At 43.3% G+C, this 17403-nt stretch overlaps 1 protein-coding gene across 1 annotated transcript in view; it reads right to left on the bottom strand.

Annotated features, from left to right (window-relative positions):
• Nucleotides 1-9537: 9537 nt before the first annotated feature.
• The window catches only part of DYNC1H1 (dynein cytoplasmic 1 heavy chain 1), a 44801-nt gene continuing 36935 nt past the window's right edge, over nucleotides 9538-17403 (bottom strand). The window contains exons 64-78 of the mRNA XM_030950498.1: nucleotides 17256-17331; nucleotides 16093-16253; nucleotides 15731-15842; nucleotides 15588-15648; nucleotides 15105-15228; nucleotides 14660-14773; nucleotides 14205-14375; nucleotides 13840-14057; nucleotides 13543-13646; nucleotides 12954-13165; nucleotides 12327-12480; nucleotides 11380-11522; nucleotides 10824-10992; nucleotides 10337-10464; nucleotides 9538-9915 (exon numbers count right to left, since the gene is read on the bottom strand). Of these exons, the coding sequence (XP_030806358.1) occupies nucleotides 9787-9915; nucleotides 10337-10464; nucleotides 10824-10992; nucleotides 11380-11522; nucleotides 12327-12480; nucleotides 12954-13165; nucleotides 13543-13646; nucleotides 13840-14057; nucleotides 14205-14375; nucleotides 14660-14773; nucleotides 15105-15228; nucleotides 15588-15648; nucleotides 15731-15842; nucleotides 16093-16253; nucleotides 17256-17331 (2076 nt within the window). The 3' untranslated portion in view covers nucleotides 9538-9786. The remainder of the gene's footprint in view (nucleotides 9916-10336; nucleotides 10465-10823; nucleotides 10993-11379; nucleotides 11523-12326; nucleotides 12481-12953; nucleotides 13166-13542; nucleotides 13647-13839; nucleotides 14058-14204; nucleotides 14376-14659; nucleotides 14774-15104; nucleotides 15229-15587; nucleotides 15649-15730; nucleotides 15843-16092; nucleotides 16254-17255; nucleotides 17332-17403) is intronic.

Genomic DNA, 17403 nt, shown 5'->3' with positions numbered 1-17403 from the left:
GTTCCTTTTGTAGTAAGGTGAAAAGATATGAGTTTCTGGTGCCAAGTGTATTTCGCAGGTACATAAACCTGGTTTTAGGCAAACCAAAATGAGTTGGACAAGTTGTGATCAAAGTAGCCCTCAGGGCAGGGAGAGGCAGACAGACCCCTGTTTTGTGGATGCACTGCAAGCTGAGGAATACAAGCTGGTGTTTTATGTCATTTCAGTAGACTGAGGTGATCACACGGCTCCAAATCTGAATTTGGTATCAAAGATGAAAAGATTGATACGAAAATCAGCTGCTTCAATGCTGCTTACACAACTGCTGAAGGCTGGATGTGTGTAACCAGTGAGGCATTAGTCTTCCACACCTCACATTGTGTATCATGACATGAGAAGTTCAAAATCATTTCAAGCTTTGGTTACCTCAAAGTGCAGAAGAGACTGGTGCCTGCACCTTAGTGGAAGCAAGGACATCATTTCCTTGGGCAGTGAGGCAGGAGCTGTGGTTCCCCCACAGCCCTGCCTGGGGACTGTGAGGTGTGCTGTGATCTCAAGTGGCCTGTCCCTCGCAGGAGCTCTTTGCTCAGCTTGGGTGAGGTGTCCCTGTGTTCCAATGCCACCCGTCAGTGATGGATGTACTGCTGCTGTTATGACAAATGTGGCATCAACAGATGCAGAAAGGGAGTTACAGTTTCTAGTGTGTGCACCACTATTGGCTTCCAGTTTGGTGTGTGGGTGACAGAAGCAATGATCAGGAGGAAAAGGCTTCCCTCTGTGATGTTCAGTCCTGGAGGTTATCAGAAGAGCAGATGGCAGCGAGCTTTAGTTACTGCTTCAAGACCTCAGGGTCAAAAAATAGGATTCAATAGTATCAAACCTAAGGGAGATTCTAAGGTATGTGTGACTTGTAACTAAAATCTATTCTACAAGATCTTCCATAATGTGTAAAAAATGGTGAAAATGTCTTCCAGTTAGTAAGACTGGGATTTAAAATTTACATAATGCTAAAGACTTTTCCATTTGGTCAGTGATGGCACAAGTCTTAACCTCTCTGGAAAACTAATTTATCTCTAAGAGAATAATTCAGGTGAAACTTGCATGTTATCTCCAGTATTTCTTGCCCTGAGAACGTGTGTTGGGTGTTTCTGAGTCATTCCCTGCATTACATGGAGCAGCCAGACCATAAGAAACCTGGACTCAAGGGAAATCAGAGCTTGCTGGGGTGGCACAAGTTCTATGCAGAGCCAAGAGTGACGAGGAGAGGCAGAGCACTGGGAAATGATGGGAATGAACCCTGGAGTGAGCATTGCTGCACCTCTGGGACCCTCCGGCCACCTCCTCATTCCCACTGCAGCCACGGGGCTCAGTGGTGGCATCACCTGTGTGCCCTGGGAGGGGGACACCCGGGATCTCCCTTGGAATGCTCTGTGTGGCTGTCACTGCTGCCTAGCCCTGCCCAGAAGGGCTCAGGGGTGCTGTGGGGGGCCCCGGGCTGTGCTCTGTCTCCCTTGCAGCCACCGTTTCACCTGCAGCCCCTCACAGACCAAGCAGCCCATGGAGCCCAGACCTTGCTGCTAAAAAGAATCTGTAGCTAATTTTGGGCAGCCTTTTGTGGGAGTAACGAGTCCCAGCCCTGTGTTTGGGTGGAGAAGGATGGTCATTTGTGCTCATTGAGCTCAGCTGGAGCTGCAGGCACTAACACTGAGCCGCCTCAGCTCCCACTCCAGCAGTGGGAGGTGCTGTGGGGTGGTGAGTGGGGTTCTTGGTTGCTATGTTTTGAAAATGGTTGGAGATTCTGAGGAGAAAGAGTAATCATCAGATGATTTTAGTCTGGGTGGAGAAGGTAAGGACATGAAAAGGCAGGTATGGAGAATAAAAGAGCAGTAAGAACAGGGTTTATCTCAGCTGAAGGCAGAAATGGGGGGAAGGCTTGTGAGCTGCTCCTGGTACAGCTGCTGTCACTGTCACCTCCACTGGGACTTGCTCCCGGTGCCTTTTCAGAGCAACAACCCACTGCTGGCTTTAGAGTGAGATGTTTGTTTTGCTGAGGTTTTTGTACAGTAGTACCTTCTGCACTGCAGAAAGATGCAAGAAAGCCAGCTAGGAAAGAGATAATGGCAAGAAAAGGAATTTGATTTGGAAAAAAAAGTAAAGATAGTTCCTCATTTCCTATAAAAAGAACAGGAAGAAAGGGAATGGAGATGTGGCTTTTAAAGGGTCAAATCAGATCTGCTTCTTTGTGAAAAATGGACCTGATCCATAGCTCTGTGTTAACTCTGAAAAATACTGTTCCTTGTATTTAAGAACAGTGAAATTGCTGCGCTGGATTGTAAATGATTAAGAAGATGCTCAGAAAGCTCTGTGTGTCCAGCTACAACTGTTCCTCTGCTACAGGGAGATCATCTGCTCCAGAAAATCACAGAATAAACATCTTTGGTCACCCTGGCTGCCTCTGGAGGGAGCAGGGGGTGAAGAGGGGGCTCCCCTTCACTGCTGGCTCTTCTGTCAGCCTGAGGGGCGTGTGAAGGAAATGGGGCTCCAGAAAATAAACTGGTGAGAGCAGAGGGGAAGTGTCACATCCCTGGCCACCAGGCCTTGCAAACTGGGCGTGTGTGCTTTTAAATATACATATATATAATATATATGTGTGTCTTTTATATGCACATGGGAAATGCAGTGACTGAAGGAGTGCAGGCCCCACAGAGGCAACTCCGGAGCCTTGCAGCGGCACAAAGGACTTTCCCTCGCGGGAGGGTTTCACTCCCGAGTTTTCTTGCCTAATTCCGTGTTCGGAAGGAGCAGCTCCAGGTGGAGGAGGTTGAGCAGGGCCCGTGTGAGGGTGCAGGGCCGGCGGGCCCGGCCCATAAAGCTGCAGAGGCGGGAGGCGCCGGGGCCACCATGGCTTCGGCTGGGAGGAGGCAGCGGCGGAGGAGGAGGCGGGAGGCTGGGCAGGACATGGAGGGTACGGGAGAGAGACAGGGAGGGAACCCCTGTGACAGAGCCCTGAGGGAGGGAGCCCCTGTGACAGAGCCCTGAGGGAGGGAGCCCCTGTGACAGAGCCCCTGTGACGGAGCCCTGAGGGGGGAAGGGGATGTGGGAGTGCACAGGGACTGAATTTTGGCAGTGGGGACCTGGAACAGGCCTGGCTTATGGCACAGCTTTGCATTTATCCCTTTCTAGTCTGGTTGGGTGTCTTCAGCACAAATACCTCTTTAAGGATTCAGAAAACTTGCAGTGCCTAAAAGAAAAGGAAAAAACCCTCTATGGTCTGGTATAATCTTCTATAAAAAATGATATTTTCCTCATGAATGAAGTCTTATTGTGGTAGAAGACAGTGGCTGCTTCTTATTTATTTTTAAACAGAAGCTGCCTTTGATTATGTGAAGGACTGATCAACTTTTCTAGCATAAAGGGAGTAGCTATGTCTGGGCATTTTATCTCAGAGGTTTTCTCTAATGTGCTCTCCTACTCTCTACATGTTTCAGTAGATGCTCAGGAAAGGGAGGATTCTGTTAAAAGCCCAGACTGTGTGGAAAGACTGGCACGAAAATACATGGTAACTTTTTAAATTGCTACTTTCTCTACCTGCCTATTAAAAGACAATTCAGAAAGTGTTTGTTGGTTTGCCCTTGGCCTGATGGTGCAGCTGCCTTGGCTGGAAAAGATTGCATGAAGAACAGGTGTGGATGAATTAATTTAAATGGGAGGGATGGAGGCAACTCCTCCACTTCAGTGCTATCCTCTGGGGACGAGGGGAGCTGTTTGTAAGGTTTCTTTCTAAGCAAGAGCTTTAGAAAAAATTAGGGTGTTTTGAGTCATTCATCTGCAGTTACATTTCTGAGCTGTAGGGCTACCAAATGCAAAGAAACAAACAGAACCACAGTGCAAACTAAAAAGTATTTTTAAAGTTACAAGCCTGGAGTAACCATTGTTAGCAAGTGTGAGGCATGTTCTAGACTGTTTTCCCTTTGTGGTTTTGGGGTGAGGAGTGATGAGAGAGGCTTCTATTTCCCCCTTATGTCTCACTTTGACAACCCAACCAGTGCCACAACTGTGGGATATTTGGGAAGACAAGCTGGCTTCAGATGGGGAAGCTCTGGAGAAACTCAGCACCTACAGGGGGTACTAGAACTTGAGCTTCAGCCTGAAGCTGCAGTAACTTCTACTTTGAGTGGATTTTCTTTCCTTTTCTCCTCTGCAGCAGAAGTGCACAGTGGAGTCAAGCACAGAGTCTGAGTCTGAATCCAGGGCAGAGGTAAGGACTGACTCTGCAGTGTTCTGATGGTGATGTGATTCCCTGATGTGCATCCAACCCTTCCTTCAGCCTCAATAGGGAGCCTCCAAAGCATGTTGTGGGGTTGTTGATTTTGTGCCTGGAAAAAACCCAAAACAACCCCAAACCCAATACTCCCCTTTCCATCAGGCTCTTTCTTACAACTGTACTAACTTTTATAAAAGTTGATTCTAGGGGGATGAGGCAGGAAAGGGACAGTGTTTTAGGCAGACACATGCTAAGAAAATGCTGACCTGAGCTGTTCCTGGTGGCTAACTTTCAGCAGCTCTGGTCCAGTGGGATTTCTACAGCTCTGGGTGGAGAACCTTTCCCTTCTGACTGTCCCTTTTGGAGGAGGAGATTAAGAGCAGCTCTGTTGCTGTGGCAGTTAGTTATGGATATTGGTAACTTCTTAAACATTGTTCTGTCAAGCCAGTGTGTTTAGTGCTGATGAAAAAAGACCTGATGCTGGAGTGAAGAACAAAATACTTGATTTGTGGGTAAAACTCTTTGGAATTGATGCTCACTGTTGGTCCATGAATCGCTGTGCTTTGTAACTTGGAGAAGCTGCTGGCCAGGAGTCTGCCACCACTTCACCTTCCAGAAAGGTCAGGGTGAGGCTGGAGTTGTTCTCCTGTGAGAAACCAGGCTGGAAGTGCAGCTGTGGGATGGCTGGGCAGGGTGGAAGGGGGAATTGCACAGGTCCCAGCCTGAACAGAGCTGGCTGCTCTCACCGAGGCTGCTGAGGCAGGGGCCAGGACTGGGGGATTTCTGTGCTCTTTGGGGAAGCAGAAGGGCTTTGTGGGGGTGTCTCTGTCCTTGAAGCAGCACAAGAATACAAGGTCACAAATGGGCTTGGACTTCAGCTCCTCTGATAAAGCCTTTGGTTTCCTGTTGAGCCCAGATTCCTGAGCCCTGCTTTGTCTTAGCTGTGCTCAGTTCTCCCCCTTCCCACTGGAAGCAGCACAGCACTGACTAGCAGGGCATTCTCTGAACACCCTGTGGTGGATCCTTTTCAAGAACTTTCCCACTTTCCTTGCTGTTAGCTTCTTTTCCTTTGTGAGACTTGGTACCTGGGGTTTGCTTTCTAAAGGGAGTCTCCCTACAAGGCTTTTTTTTTTTTAATTAATAGGTCCAGACTCTAAGCACTATTTCAGGATTTCAAATCATCCCCATGTGAAAGAACAGAAAGGGACCCGAGTGGGAAGGAAGGTCTCTAAACTGTATCCTGACTACTATTATTTAAGTGCTAGTTTGGTTTATTTTTCTGGTGGCATGTAATTACTCCTTGTTCTCCTGACTGCAATGCTTTAAGTGTACTAAGACTTACCCTAGCTCTATTTTAGGCTAACTTTACCAAGCCTTTAGAAGTTGGACTGAGACACACTTTTTATTGTCTTTTAGCAAAGTGATAATCTGCCTTCCTCCTCTCCAAGATTTTCACCTACTCTGTTTTTCATTACGTAACTTATGGGAAAGCGCCTTACAAACCTATGTTAACTTCTCTTAAATAGGTTGTGCCTAGCCCACTTGCTGGAGGACCCAAGAAAGCAAAGGAATCCAGGGGACTACAAGTAGGTTTTGGGTATTACACAGTTCTTGGTGTAGCATCCAAAAACTAAAACAGAGGTAGGGAATGTGTGGATAAACAGAAAAGCTTCCACAGTAAGTCTGTGACTTAGGTTGAAAGGGATTTTAAAGTCCATTTTATGTTACATCTTGTTTGGGGGTTTTTAGGGACAAATAATCATCCACCATGTTTAGAGATGTTTATTTTAGTTTTTAGATCCTTATGATGGTGATTCCGAAGATGCATCTGTTCTCACTGACTGCAGTATGAAAGATGCACCATGGATAAACAGTGCCTCAAAAGCAGTGCCTCAAAAACATCTTCTGGAGGATGCTGATACTTCAGAACATGAAGGATCCTTCCCTAATTCTCCAGATGTCACAGAAATCCAGGCAGTAAATGACTGTAGAGCAGACCTGGAGCTTCCTGGCCTGGAGAAGGACCTGTTGCAATCACCAGAGCTGTCTCCAGGCACACCCACGGGGCTGACACCTGACCGCGCCTCACCGAGGGTTGTTAACCCTCCAGCCTCCGCGGATCTCCCTGCAGTCCCGGCTGACACTGCTCCACAGCCCCTGCTCGCAGCTCACTGTGATGGCACAATGGCCAAGCAGCCCATAATTAAAAGAAAACAAGGGATTCCTGCTCCAGAGAGTGCTAGTGAAAAACTGAAGAGAAAGAAATTCCGTGCAACTTAATCTAAGGGATGAATAAATCATTGGACAGACTGTCCTGAAGGATCATTCTGCTAGGGATTTATTTTGCCACGTGTACCTGAACTAACCAGGCTGCCTCAAGCCTGTTACAAATGCACTGCACTGTACAGTAAGCTCTGAGATCCACCTGAAAATCCGAGTCAAAAAGGTTGTGTGACAATTCCAGTGAAAACTAGCAAAGGTATATCCACAGCATGACAGACCAGCTCGGTGCCCAGGTCCTCTGGGAGCAGCAGCCCCAGCTCCTGTGTGCAGTACCTGGAGGCAGCTGCTCAGTTTCAGTGTAATTTCACCAACACTGACAAGGGTTTGTCAGGAGGGAAAGAAGGAGACCCCTTGGCTGCAATTATCTTCCAAGAGCTATGGCTTGTCTGGCACCTGCTTCACGTCATGTTTGGCTCCTGCTGTGTCTGACCTCTGAGTGGTGAATGATACAGGTTTGACTCCCAACAGCTGAACTGCATCATGCTGAACTGACTGCAACTACTGGCAATCCAGCGTTTATTTTCTCCTTCAGAGGAGGAGAAATTGTCTCGTTGCTGTTAACGCAGCTGCTCCTTCCTTGTTTGACCAATGTTTTGGGCATTTTCTGTGTAGCTGCCAGAACAGTGTTTACAATGTGATGTGGAACACATCAGCTCAGAGCTGCTTAGTCAAAGCAATCATTCAGGAGCTGCAGGAATGGTGCCCACAGATGGGAAGCCAGTTAGGGAGCAAAAACTGTCTCTCTGATCTCCCTTTCCTGTATGGTAATTTCTTTAATCAGGTTTAGAATCTGGGTAGTCTGTTTGTGTGGGAGGGGAACTACTAACTATGAAAGTATAATGACAACTTGAAAGATGTTAGTACCAGCAACTTGTGGAAGCATTTGTTTTGTACAACTGGCAGAGATTTTTAGTTTCCAGTTTCTTTCATGGGATGGAAAGCCACTTAAGATGTTATTTAACTGCTAACATTGCACCCTTCCACCTGTGTATTTATTTTATTAAAGCAACTTTTCTTTCATCCTTATTGCCCCAGCTGGAAATGGTTTTTAATCAGCTTGGAACATATGTGGTTAAACAGTAAGTTTCAGAGGCCTTTGCCCCAAGACAGAAGCTACTGTGGTTGCCCCTTGACTTGTCCAGAGACAAAGACTGTTGCAGTGAAAACTGTGAAATTAATTGAAAAAACCCCAAACAAACCAACAACCAACCACTTGCAGCTATAGATTGGTGTGTACTGCAACTAGGCTACAGCTCTCTCTGGAATGAAGATGTGTGAAAAGCTTAAGAATCCAACATTGTGAGGCAGCCAAGGCCCTCATTTTAAGTCCTAGCTATTAGACACCCTAGCTCTCAGCCCCATCAGCTGAACCCCCTGACTCAAACTGCAGACAAAACCCCTAAACTCACCTAAAGAGGATTTCACTTAAAGCAGCTGTTTCACACAACATGGAAAAAACATGACTGGAGAGGCAGGAAGGAAGTGGAAAGGTAAGCCACATAGGACAGTATGTACTCATTGGAATATGTTTATTCAGTATGAGAATCCAGATGTGGATTAACTTGTGGCCTGAAATGGTACCTTTTGCTAATTCAGGCCTTAGGCAGAAGTTAACATAAAAGAGCTGAAGAGTTTGGGAAACTCAAGCTCTAGGACAGTTGAGACTCTTGATCTCCCCATCAGCATTTGCCAATAGGTGGAACTGGTTTGGGCAGAGTTTTAACAGTACCTGTAAGTGGTACCACAGCCCAGGTCTATGAGCTGGGCACAAACAGCAGCTGCTGAAAGGAAGGTGCATGTTCAGTGAAGCTGCCAACAGCCAGCTCTTGATTTAAGCTAATACTGCAGCTGGTACCCAGAGCATGCTGCTAGCAGGAAGTGCTTTTTTTCTGTACAATATAATTAAAACTATGCTGGAGGCAGAGATACCAGTTCCAGACATCTTCTGGCGCTGGAAAGCAAAGTCTCTCATAGAGGCTGAGACAAAGCAAAGGCATTATAGTCACAACTCATCTTGGATCATGATGCATGTAGTTCTCATCTCTGTTCCTCACAGCTGGGTAAGAACTGCACAAAGATTATTAAACTGCACATGATTCACTGGTCTGGGATTCGCAGGACAGTTTAATCTGAAGGATTAACTTTGCAAAACAGTAGGGAGAGGGCAGACAGCAGAATTCAGTTTTAGTAAACAGCAAGCACTGACCAAAACAAATACGTGAGGCAGGCTGAGAGAGCAATTTTTCTTCCCAGTCCAGGCTTATACTATGGAACCCCTTATCACAGAGAAATACTGGAGCTGATGAAAGTCCCTGCTTTCATAGGAGCAACTGGGGAGGAAGGGGCTCCCAAGATTTCTGTTTTGAGATTAGAAAGCTGTGTACTCACATTCTTCATACACATCTTTGAACACTTGACTTCAGCCACTGTCAGAGAGGACAGCTGTGCTGAGAGGATGGTCAGAAAGCTAGAAATGCTGAGCCAACAAATTCAGGATCAGAAAAAGCAAGTAAATGCCCAAAGCATTACAGCAACCCAAGCAATTAGCAGGAACTCTCAGCTTTCCTAATTTAGTAACGGTTGGTCACATGTCAGAGTCTCAAATAATATTGTAACTCAATGTGTAAGCCTTTAATAGCCTCCTCTTGGGTTACTGAGACATAAATGTGGGGACATATTTCACCATAAAAGCAATTTGAGAAAGAGGAAGCTCTGTGGTCAATAGGACAAGAAAGCTTAGCTCAGGATGCTCCAGCTTCTCAATGCATTGTAGCAGGTTACTTCAAGTCAGACCCAGTCCATTGCAATTAATTAATGCAAAGGCCTGAAGTGTCACAGCAGATGTCAGGTTTTGTGTCTTACTGTACTACAGACTTACATTCCAAGGTTCCTGTTACTGGAGGTTAGCTTGAAGAGCAATTCATAGTTATTCTCTGCAAAGATCATGGGTATAGGTTTTCCAGACCAAAATCATCACTAAGAATTAGATTAACAGAAATAGATGGTCAAAATTTTTGATATATATTTTATTTAATATAACATAATCCATCAAATATCACATCTACCAATAACCCTCTAAAAACCTCATTCAATCTTCCTTCAAACAAATCTCTCTGGCCTATCTTCCCACTGCACTGTCACCTTTCCAGCCAACTTGACACAAATCCATCTGCTAACCTACCCTGATTACAAAAGTACAGGTGAGCACTACATAGAAGACTGACACTTACTATAGCATTAACCAGTGAAAATAGATTTGTTCACTCAGTGCAGAGAACTGCAACACCACGCTCATAGAAGCTGCGGGGATCTTCCTTGGTGGCAATTTCAAAGTCAACGGTGAAAATCAGATCAGCACGAGTGAAGTTCAGATAAACTGGTAAAGTAACCTGGGGAAAAACATGAATATAGGAGAGTTCTGTAAAACAGCTGAAGAGTGTCACAGGTTTCTCTAACACTATATGGTACCAATGAGATGGGAATTTAGTCTCAGATAACCCAGTACTCAAAATATGAGGGAAAAACCCCAAGACCTAATAAATTTACAGATGCTGCTATAGATATAAATTTGAGTTTCGACTTGAACAGCACTGAACAGCATTTTTGGATGTCTCTCCTTTTTATCTATCTACAAAGGAAAGACAGAGTCAGCACTAGGTCTGTTTGCTGCTAGCCCTGAAATCAGATGCCAAATGACACCAAGAGTAATTAGAGAACAACATTTTGATTTGCTGTGCATGGTACAAGTATCCATAAAGTCTTAGGAAAGAATTGCTAGGGATATCTAAATATTTTCATCATCATACTTACAACATTTGCTTTTTTATCAGCATTTGTCTGCTTGATCCAGCGAAGCTGTGTAATGGGCAGGACGGTTGAAATAGCATTTGAAAGTGACAGCTTGTTGTTACTGCACGTAGCTCCCTGGAGCTTCAGGCCTGCAAATTGCAATGCAGTTTAGAGTTTTAAGAGCTTTCATACATCCAAAGGCTGTCTCCTTCTGTATCATTTAAGGGCTAAATCCACTAAATGAGAAGTATTTCATAATGCAAAATGAAGAGGTTATAGGTGATACACTATGCAATACCAGTTCAATATATACTGACCCTGGTCTTGAGATTTATTAGCATTGAAAGTACTTCCCTAATAACTAATGTCAAACTAATTTGAAAATACTTTCAGAAATTGTGTTTTAACTTTTTCAACAACAGCATCCTTTTCATTTGACATAGCCCATTTAATACAGAAGCTTCTGAAAACATTTCAGAGGAAGCTCCCTTCCTTCAGCTCAGTTTACCTGTGACTCCAAAGCTGCAGGCATCCAGGACTGCGTTCTGGGTAGTTGTAACATTGACCTCAAGACAGAGCTCTTCAAGGGACCAACTGTTTGCCTGGGCAACATATTGTCTTGTAGCAGTAATATATGCCTCTGGTACAAACAGGCCACCCAGGCACACATGGATGTTCTATTTAAGGGGGAAAAATAAAGGGGAAAAAAAGTATTTCAGCTGTAGTATTAATTAATGACTATTATAAATACTTCAGCAATCTATTTACATTAAAATGTTCCTGCTACTACTGGAACACAGTGTAACTGATAAGATGCTTTTTGCTCTAAGGCTTTGTCTCCCACTGTCCCACAATACTACTGCTCCCTCTGATCTCTGTGCACAGTTACCCTGCTAAGCCTCATCACGCTGTGATCAGGAGATGCTCAGCAGTATTTACAGAGATTTCAGAGAACACTGACTCAAGTTCATTGACTGAGGGGCTGTTCAGAAGTCCTGATGTGAAGACTCCAGAAAGCAGTTACACAGCTCCACCAATAACCCTGAGAAGTCAGCACAAAGTACCTTCAGTTCTTTTGCTCCACCAGATGCAGCTGCCTGGGAAATATTCTGGAGCTGTTTAATGCGCTCACTGAAGTCAGACACCCACTGGATAACAGTCATACCAGCTGGCACTGTGTAATGAGACCAGCTACGAGGCAAAATACCTACAAAGATGGGATTAGAATTAAGTTTTGTTCATATACAGGTTGAAATTACACACTATATTAAAACTTTGAAGATTTGGACTCGAATATCAGCTTCTATTTTCAAAGGCCCTTCAGTAAGTGAAAACACTTCCAAAGATTACAGAGCAAATGGCCTCTAGGTCTACTCTGTATTTAAAATGCCACCCAATTACAGACACCCTTCAAGAGCAGCTGCAGTTACACACAGCTATTTACTGCAAGATCTGATCTTCAGCTCTGCATGAAGATTTGAGTTCTTTAGAAAAAGCTGAAGAGGTTGAGTATCTGTGTTTCAGAAAATGCTTTTGTTCAAATCACCATGTATTACAACTGGCAGCATGTTTGTGAAAATTCCACATGTACAATCTTTAAAAAGAAATTCAGAGAGCTTGAATATTTTCTAGATTTTATAGGACCAATACTGCTCATCTGGTGGTAAAAATAACTTTTTTCTGTCACAAGTCAGAAATTGAGAGAATTTAGTAAGATTTCAGCCTAGAAACTAAGCTGCTAATATAAATTGTAAAAAAAAGTGCCTAATACATTACTATTAAAGCTGAATTATTATATTATTAAAGCCTAATTATTAGGCTCAACTTGGAATCTCATATCAAGCCAATGGGAATTTTATGCTCAAATTTAAGAACTATTTGTGTTAAATGACAAAGTCTATCGACATTTTTCTACCATTTTTGTTCCTTTTTAAGCTGCTGACCACAGCAGCCTCTTACAGAGTGCAAGCAGCAAAGAGAGCCCTGGAGATGCTGGTTTGAACTGCCGTACCTTTCACCAGCTCATTTATCAGTGTACGCAAATAGTTGGTTTGTTTCTTTTTCCCCTCACACACTTGAACCACGTCTGCCAGGTCCTGACGAACATCCTGGAGCAGCTTAGCTCCCATTTTCACCTCTCTCTCAAAGAACCGGAACAGAGGATCCTGATGGTCAAAACATTTAAAGTAAGCCACAGATCAAAGTTCTTGCTGGAAAACTGCTGCAAAAAACAACCTCCAAATTCTGAGTGGATGGAGCAGTAACACTCTGACTACAAGCACTGATCAGGAAGATGCAGCCTGTGGTGCAGAAAGTGATTACAGAAGCTGTTTTACAACAAACAATCTCCTCTTCCTTGAAGAAGCCAGAAAGTAGAAGTCACATTTGAACAATTAATGCAGACTGTCTGGCTAGACTATTTGCCATTGCATTTCTTCAAATGCTACCCAAAAGATATAAACCAAGTTTTAGGAGCATTTCAAGAAACCTAGCAGGTCATTACATGGCTATGGCACTCAAAATCAGCATTGACCCAGGTTCCATTGACCCCTCAGCAGTGTAGCTGGTACTTCCAAATCACAATGCACCTGAACTTGTGCTTTTCCTATGCCCCCATTAAATAAAACATAGTTCTTACTTTAATGTTTTCCACAGTCCGCTTCAGATGGTTTAGAGTTTGTGGGATAAGGTGAAGCCAGTTAGAGGCTGTGGTATGCAGTGTTCTCATCCAGGCTGGGCGTCCATCTGATGTAGAATCAGTTCTTGTCTTCTTCTCAGTTTCTGCATAAGCCAGATCATCCTCATCCTCCAGCATCTGCATTTTCAGCATTTTACTGATCATATCTATGCCTAAAACAGAAGATTTGCTGTTAGAGAAGCAGTGGCATCAAGGTTACAACATCCCACTATAGGTAAGAACCAGGACTTTCCATTATTCCAAGTCTAAACCTAAGATTCAGAACTGCCCAGCTGTAGGTGACTCCAGAAGCTTACAATAAAGCTTTCCAGAATCAAGATAGGAGCTTGCCATCTGGAAGACTAAATGTAACTGGCTTTTTTTGATTCACAGGCTCCTGGTCAGTTTTTGGATTACTCCAAAACCAATTATGTTGAGGGAGAAGGAGAAAGCTATCAACTCTTTAGCAAAACTTGTATTTTTCTTCTGCTTTTTAGTTAAAATGGTGGCCTGGTACTCTATGGAAGACATTGCTAAGTTCTGGATTTACCTTGTGTGGTGAGAAGAACTTTCTCTGCATTATTTGGCAGTCCCAGCCATGATGGTGTTTGTGTATCTGGGAGCATCTCAACCCACTGGACAAACTCTTCACGCCTGCAAGGCAGAGTTTTAATATTCATTAAAGGGTTTCCTCTGCTAGAATGCCAAGGTAATGCTTTGCCTGAGACAGATACTCACACAGCACAGAAAGACAAGTTATGAGCTTGGTTTTTTCTTTCTTTGTGTACAGTTTTCTAATTAAAAAAAAAGTCGTACATAAGAGATCAGGATAAGGAAAAAATGATACCTGATTCCATCTGGCATCTGAATATCTTTGTGTCCATCAACCTTGCAAGCCAGTTTGAATTCACTGTCAAAACTTAAGGTGGTGAACAGACGTTCCAAGAAAGTGTTTAACAAACGCTGATCAAATTCATTATCGATACGACCTCCATAGATAGATTGGGCCATCAGTGTCTTCAGTGCAGACCAGGGGATCTTATCAGGGGAAATGTTCTGGCGACCCTATAATTAGCAGGAAACAATTGTTAAATTACCAAACAGGTTTTTTGTGCCTACTTATTTAACTTCCTTAATTTTTCCAGAACAGACTGTTTCAGTGAAGATCCAAAGTAATTTGCCACCTGTGCTTAAGCACACAACACTACTTGCCTTTGCTGTATCATCCAGCCAGGTATCCACTGTGTCACAGGCAGATCTCAGATCAGACTCTCCAAACTCATACTTCTTGGACCAGCCCAAGGGAGCATAGCGCAGGCGCTCTTGGATAATGGCATGGAACCAGGCAAGGAGGAAATACAAACGAGCACGCTCATTTGGAGACTAGAAGTGGGGAGAAAAAAACAGCACAAAACCAAACAACTGTCACTCAAGTGAACTGATAAAACCAAAGCCTGCTAAAAGACTAGAAAGTATCAGATTTAATGCTAGATTGCTACTGAAACTGAATACATTCCACCAACAGAAAAAGCAACTACTACTTTGCTTGGGTGAGGAGAGAAAAAACACTTCAAGTACATCTTAATATCTCAGGTTTTATCATCTAAGGTAGATTTCAACAAACATGTTCATCCATTTAGTTTCATCAAGACAAACCACAGCCTCACCTTGCACATCCTAGAAACTGGAATGCTACTGAAGGTCCTCAGCATGTTTGCCTTTACACCAGGAGGAGGCTCAAACACGAAGATCCGGCCGGCCCGTAACAAATTCACTGGCACCTAGAGAAGATCAATAAGCTCAAATCCAGCTGCTTCAGCCTTCACTAAATTAAATCCCAGCAGAGTTTGCATTAGCTTCAAAACCTCATGGTGAGCACATGAAGTACTGCCTTTCTTTTGGAGATTAGGGGAATCAGCAAAAGGAACAGTATCAACTTTACAGTTACAGTTCAGTCCATCAGAAAGCAAGGATAATAACTGCCCTGATAGGTGTGTATTTTCCTTCTTTTTTACTGCAGAAGACAGTCATGAGAGGACCTTCTCTGTGGAGCACTCTTAGCTCTGCAAGCCAGTTACTCTGCAAAACAACCAAATTTTAAATCACCATTACCTTTGGATTAATCTCCATGGTAAGGAAGAGTCTGAAGCAAGCATGGGGTTGCAGGGAATGTAGTTTCTTTTCTAGTTGCATGAGCCAGCCAGGAGCCAGGTGAACATTCTTCAGCATTACCCATCTGTGAATTTTTGAAACAGAACAAGTGTTTTTTAACGAACAGCTTATGGATCCTGGCTGTGATCATCACAAAGAGCAACAGAATGTATCAATGCTACAGATTTTCCTCCCTCTTTTAAACTTGCCTTCTACATAGAATCAGTTACTATCTACTGTAAATGATGTAACTTTCTTGTTTTTCAGGTACAACCTACTTCTCCTGAAAATATTTAAACAGATGTGCTTGCTATTACAAACTTAAATTCCAAAAACAGGCCTACTCTTTTGTTTTACTCACAGTTTTATCTCTTTAACCAATAAACTTCCCCCTTTTACCTTTCTACAAGGCAGTATTCTAGCTGAAAATGAAATAGAACTTACCTTCCAGATTTCACTGCTGTGTTTATTGCTTTATCTGCTTGGTTAAACCCTTCCGCAGAACCTAAAAGACAAAAGGGTTGCTAAATCTCTTACTGCTAACAATTTCATTTATGCTCAGATGTTGAAATAAGGTACGCTCTTACCAATAGCAATAGAAGTAATCTGTGTATTCTGCTCAGCTGCAAGGTCTTCAACGTGACCACTGGCATCATAACCAGGCACCGAACACATCAGCACAGGGGTATTTGGTTTCACCTGTGCTCCAAGAAGTTGAAAAGGATATGAATCAATCACTAGATAAATATGAGAATGGAGTAAGCTCAGCATTTCTTCCCTCTGTACAACTAAAACCGTTATGTTACTCTTAGTTTTATTAAAAAAAAAGAAAAACAATCCACTCCTCATACCAGAGAAGGGGAAGTGGAAGAGATGCTCACTGGATAGCTTAACTCATTGTGGAACTCATGCAAGGTGGCCCTAAGCATTTCAAATCCAAGCAGTTTACCTCTGTATCCACAATGTGTGTCAGATCTAAGGGCTGCTCCATAATGGACATGAAAGACTCTCCAAGATTTGTTGAAACAAAGGTATGTGCCATGGCCAACAAACGATCTGGACGGAAGGCCTGGATCAGAAGCAAGCGATGGATGGCCTGTCCAATGGGAGCTGGAAACAGGAGACAGGATTAGATGGACCCTCCTCTCTTCAATTCTCCATTCAATTTCTCCCCATCTTGTTCTGAAGACTACATATTTAAAAAGTTAATATCCTTTTGGAAGATCTGATGCAACTTTTCAATGAAATGCTTATGTTCTGTTTTCAATTTGACGACTAAAAAAAAATTAGCAGCTTCAGCTGGTTTACAAAATCTACAGGCTAGAATTATTGACATGAGTGATTTTCATTTCCAGGGACAATAGATCTTTTCACATCTTCTCACTCACAAAATGCTTGACTAGCATGGACAGGGGTAGATAACCTAGAGCTGTTTCAGTTAATGCTCCAGCAGCTTCAATAAGCAGCTAGTAAATATGAGCTTAGAATCCTTAATTTAGAAAGTGACAGGAATGAGCATGGAATGATCAAAGACAGCAACACTTCCTGAAGTTACCTTTCAGACAGGGGAGGAACCGAAGGGCAACAGTTACCCCCAAGTTCTCACTCTTGAAAAATCAGCACTGACAACTAATGTAGCAAGAGCTAACCTCATGCTTAGGTACAACTGCAGGTCTAAAACTCTACTAGGCCAGCTCTGTCCTCAGAAGATCTGTCTTTGAGCTTTTTAGAGTACTGAGATATCTCCAGATTGGCAATGACTAAGGTTAATCCAAACTATTATGCAATCTAATGAGATTGTAGAATTATGTTTCATCCTCAGTGGGAGACCAGATCACAGGTTAAGGTGCAGCAACCAAGTGCAGTCACTACTGCTTCTAACAGTTTGGTTTAAAAAAATCCAGTGAAAACAAATAAACCTCCCAAAAAACTCCAAAACAACCCAGAACCAAACCCACTAGACTTGAAGTTCTTATACAATCCCAACCTTATGATTTTCTCAACCATTAAGGTCCAAATTTAAATTCTACTTTAGAATTGCTTTTAAAATCATAGTAACTACTTGGATCAGTACAGTAGGACTGATATGGATGACAGTGCACATTCACTTACTTGCAGGTTTTTCTTCAGTCCACAGGTATGGTACAGTCTGTTCTGGGGAACTGCTGTCCAGCCAGATACAGAATTGCTGTATTGAAAAAAAAATGTAAAAAACCTGAAGTTGACTTTCAAGATATCAGAAACATACAGCAAGGATATG

This window comes from Camarhynchus parvulus, chromosome 5 (assembly GCF_901933205.1).
Source record: "Camarhynchus parvulus chromosome 5, STF_HiC, whole genome shotgun sequence".
NCBI lineage: Eukaryota > Metazoa > Chordata > Aves > Passeriformes > Thraupidae > Camarhynchus > Camarhynchus parvulus.
Note: the sequence above shows the minus strand (reverse complement) of the source record. Positions and strands in the feature narration are given on the sequence as shown.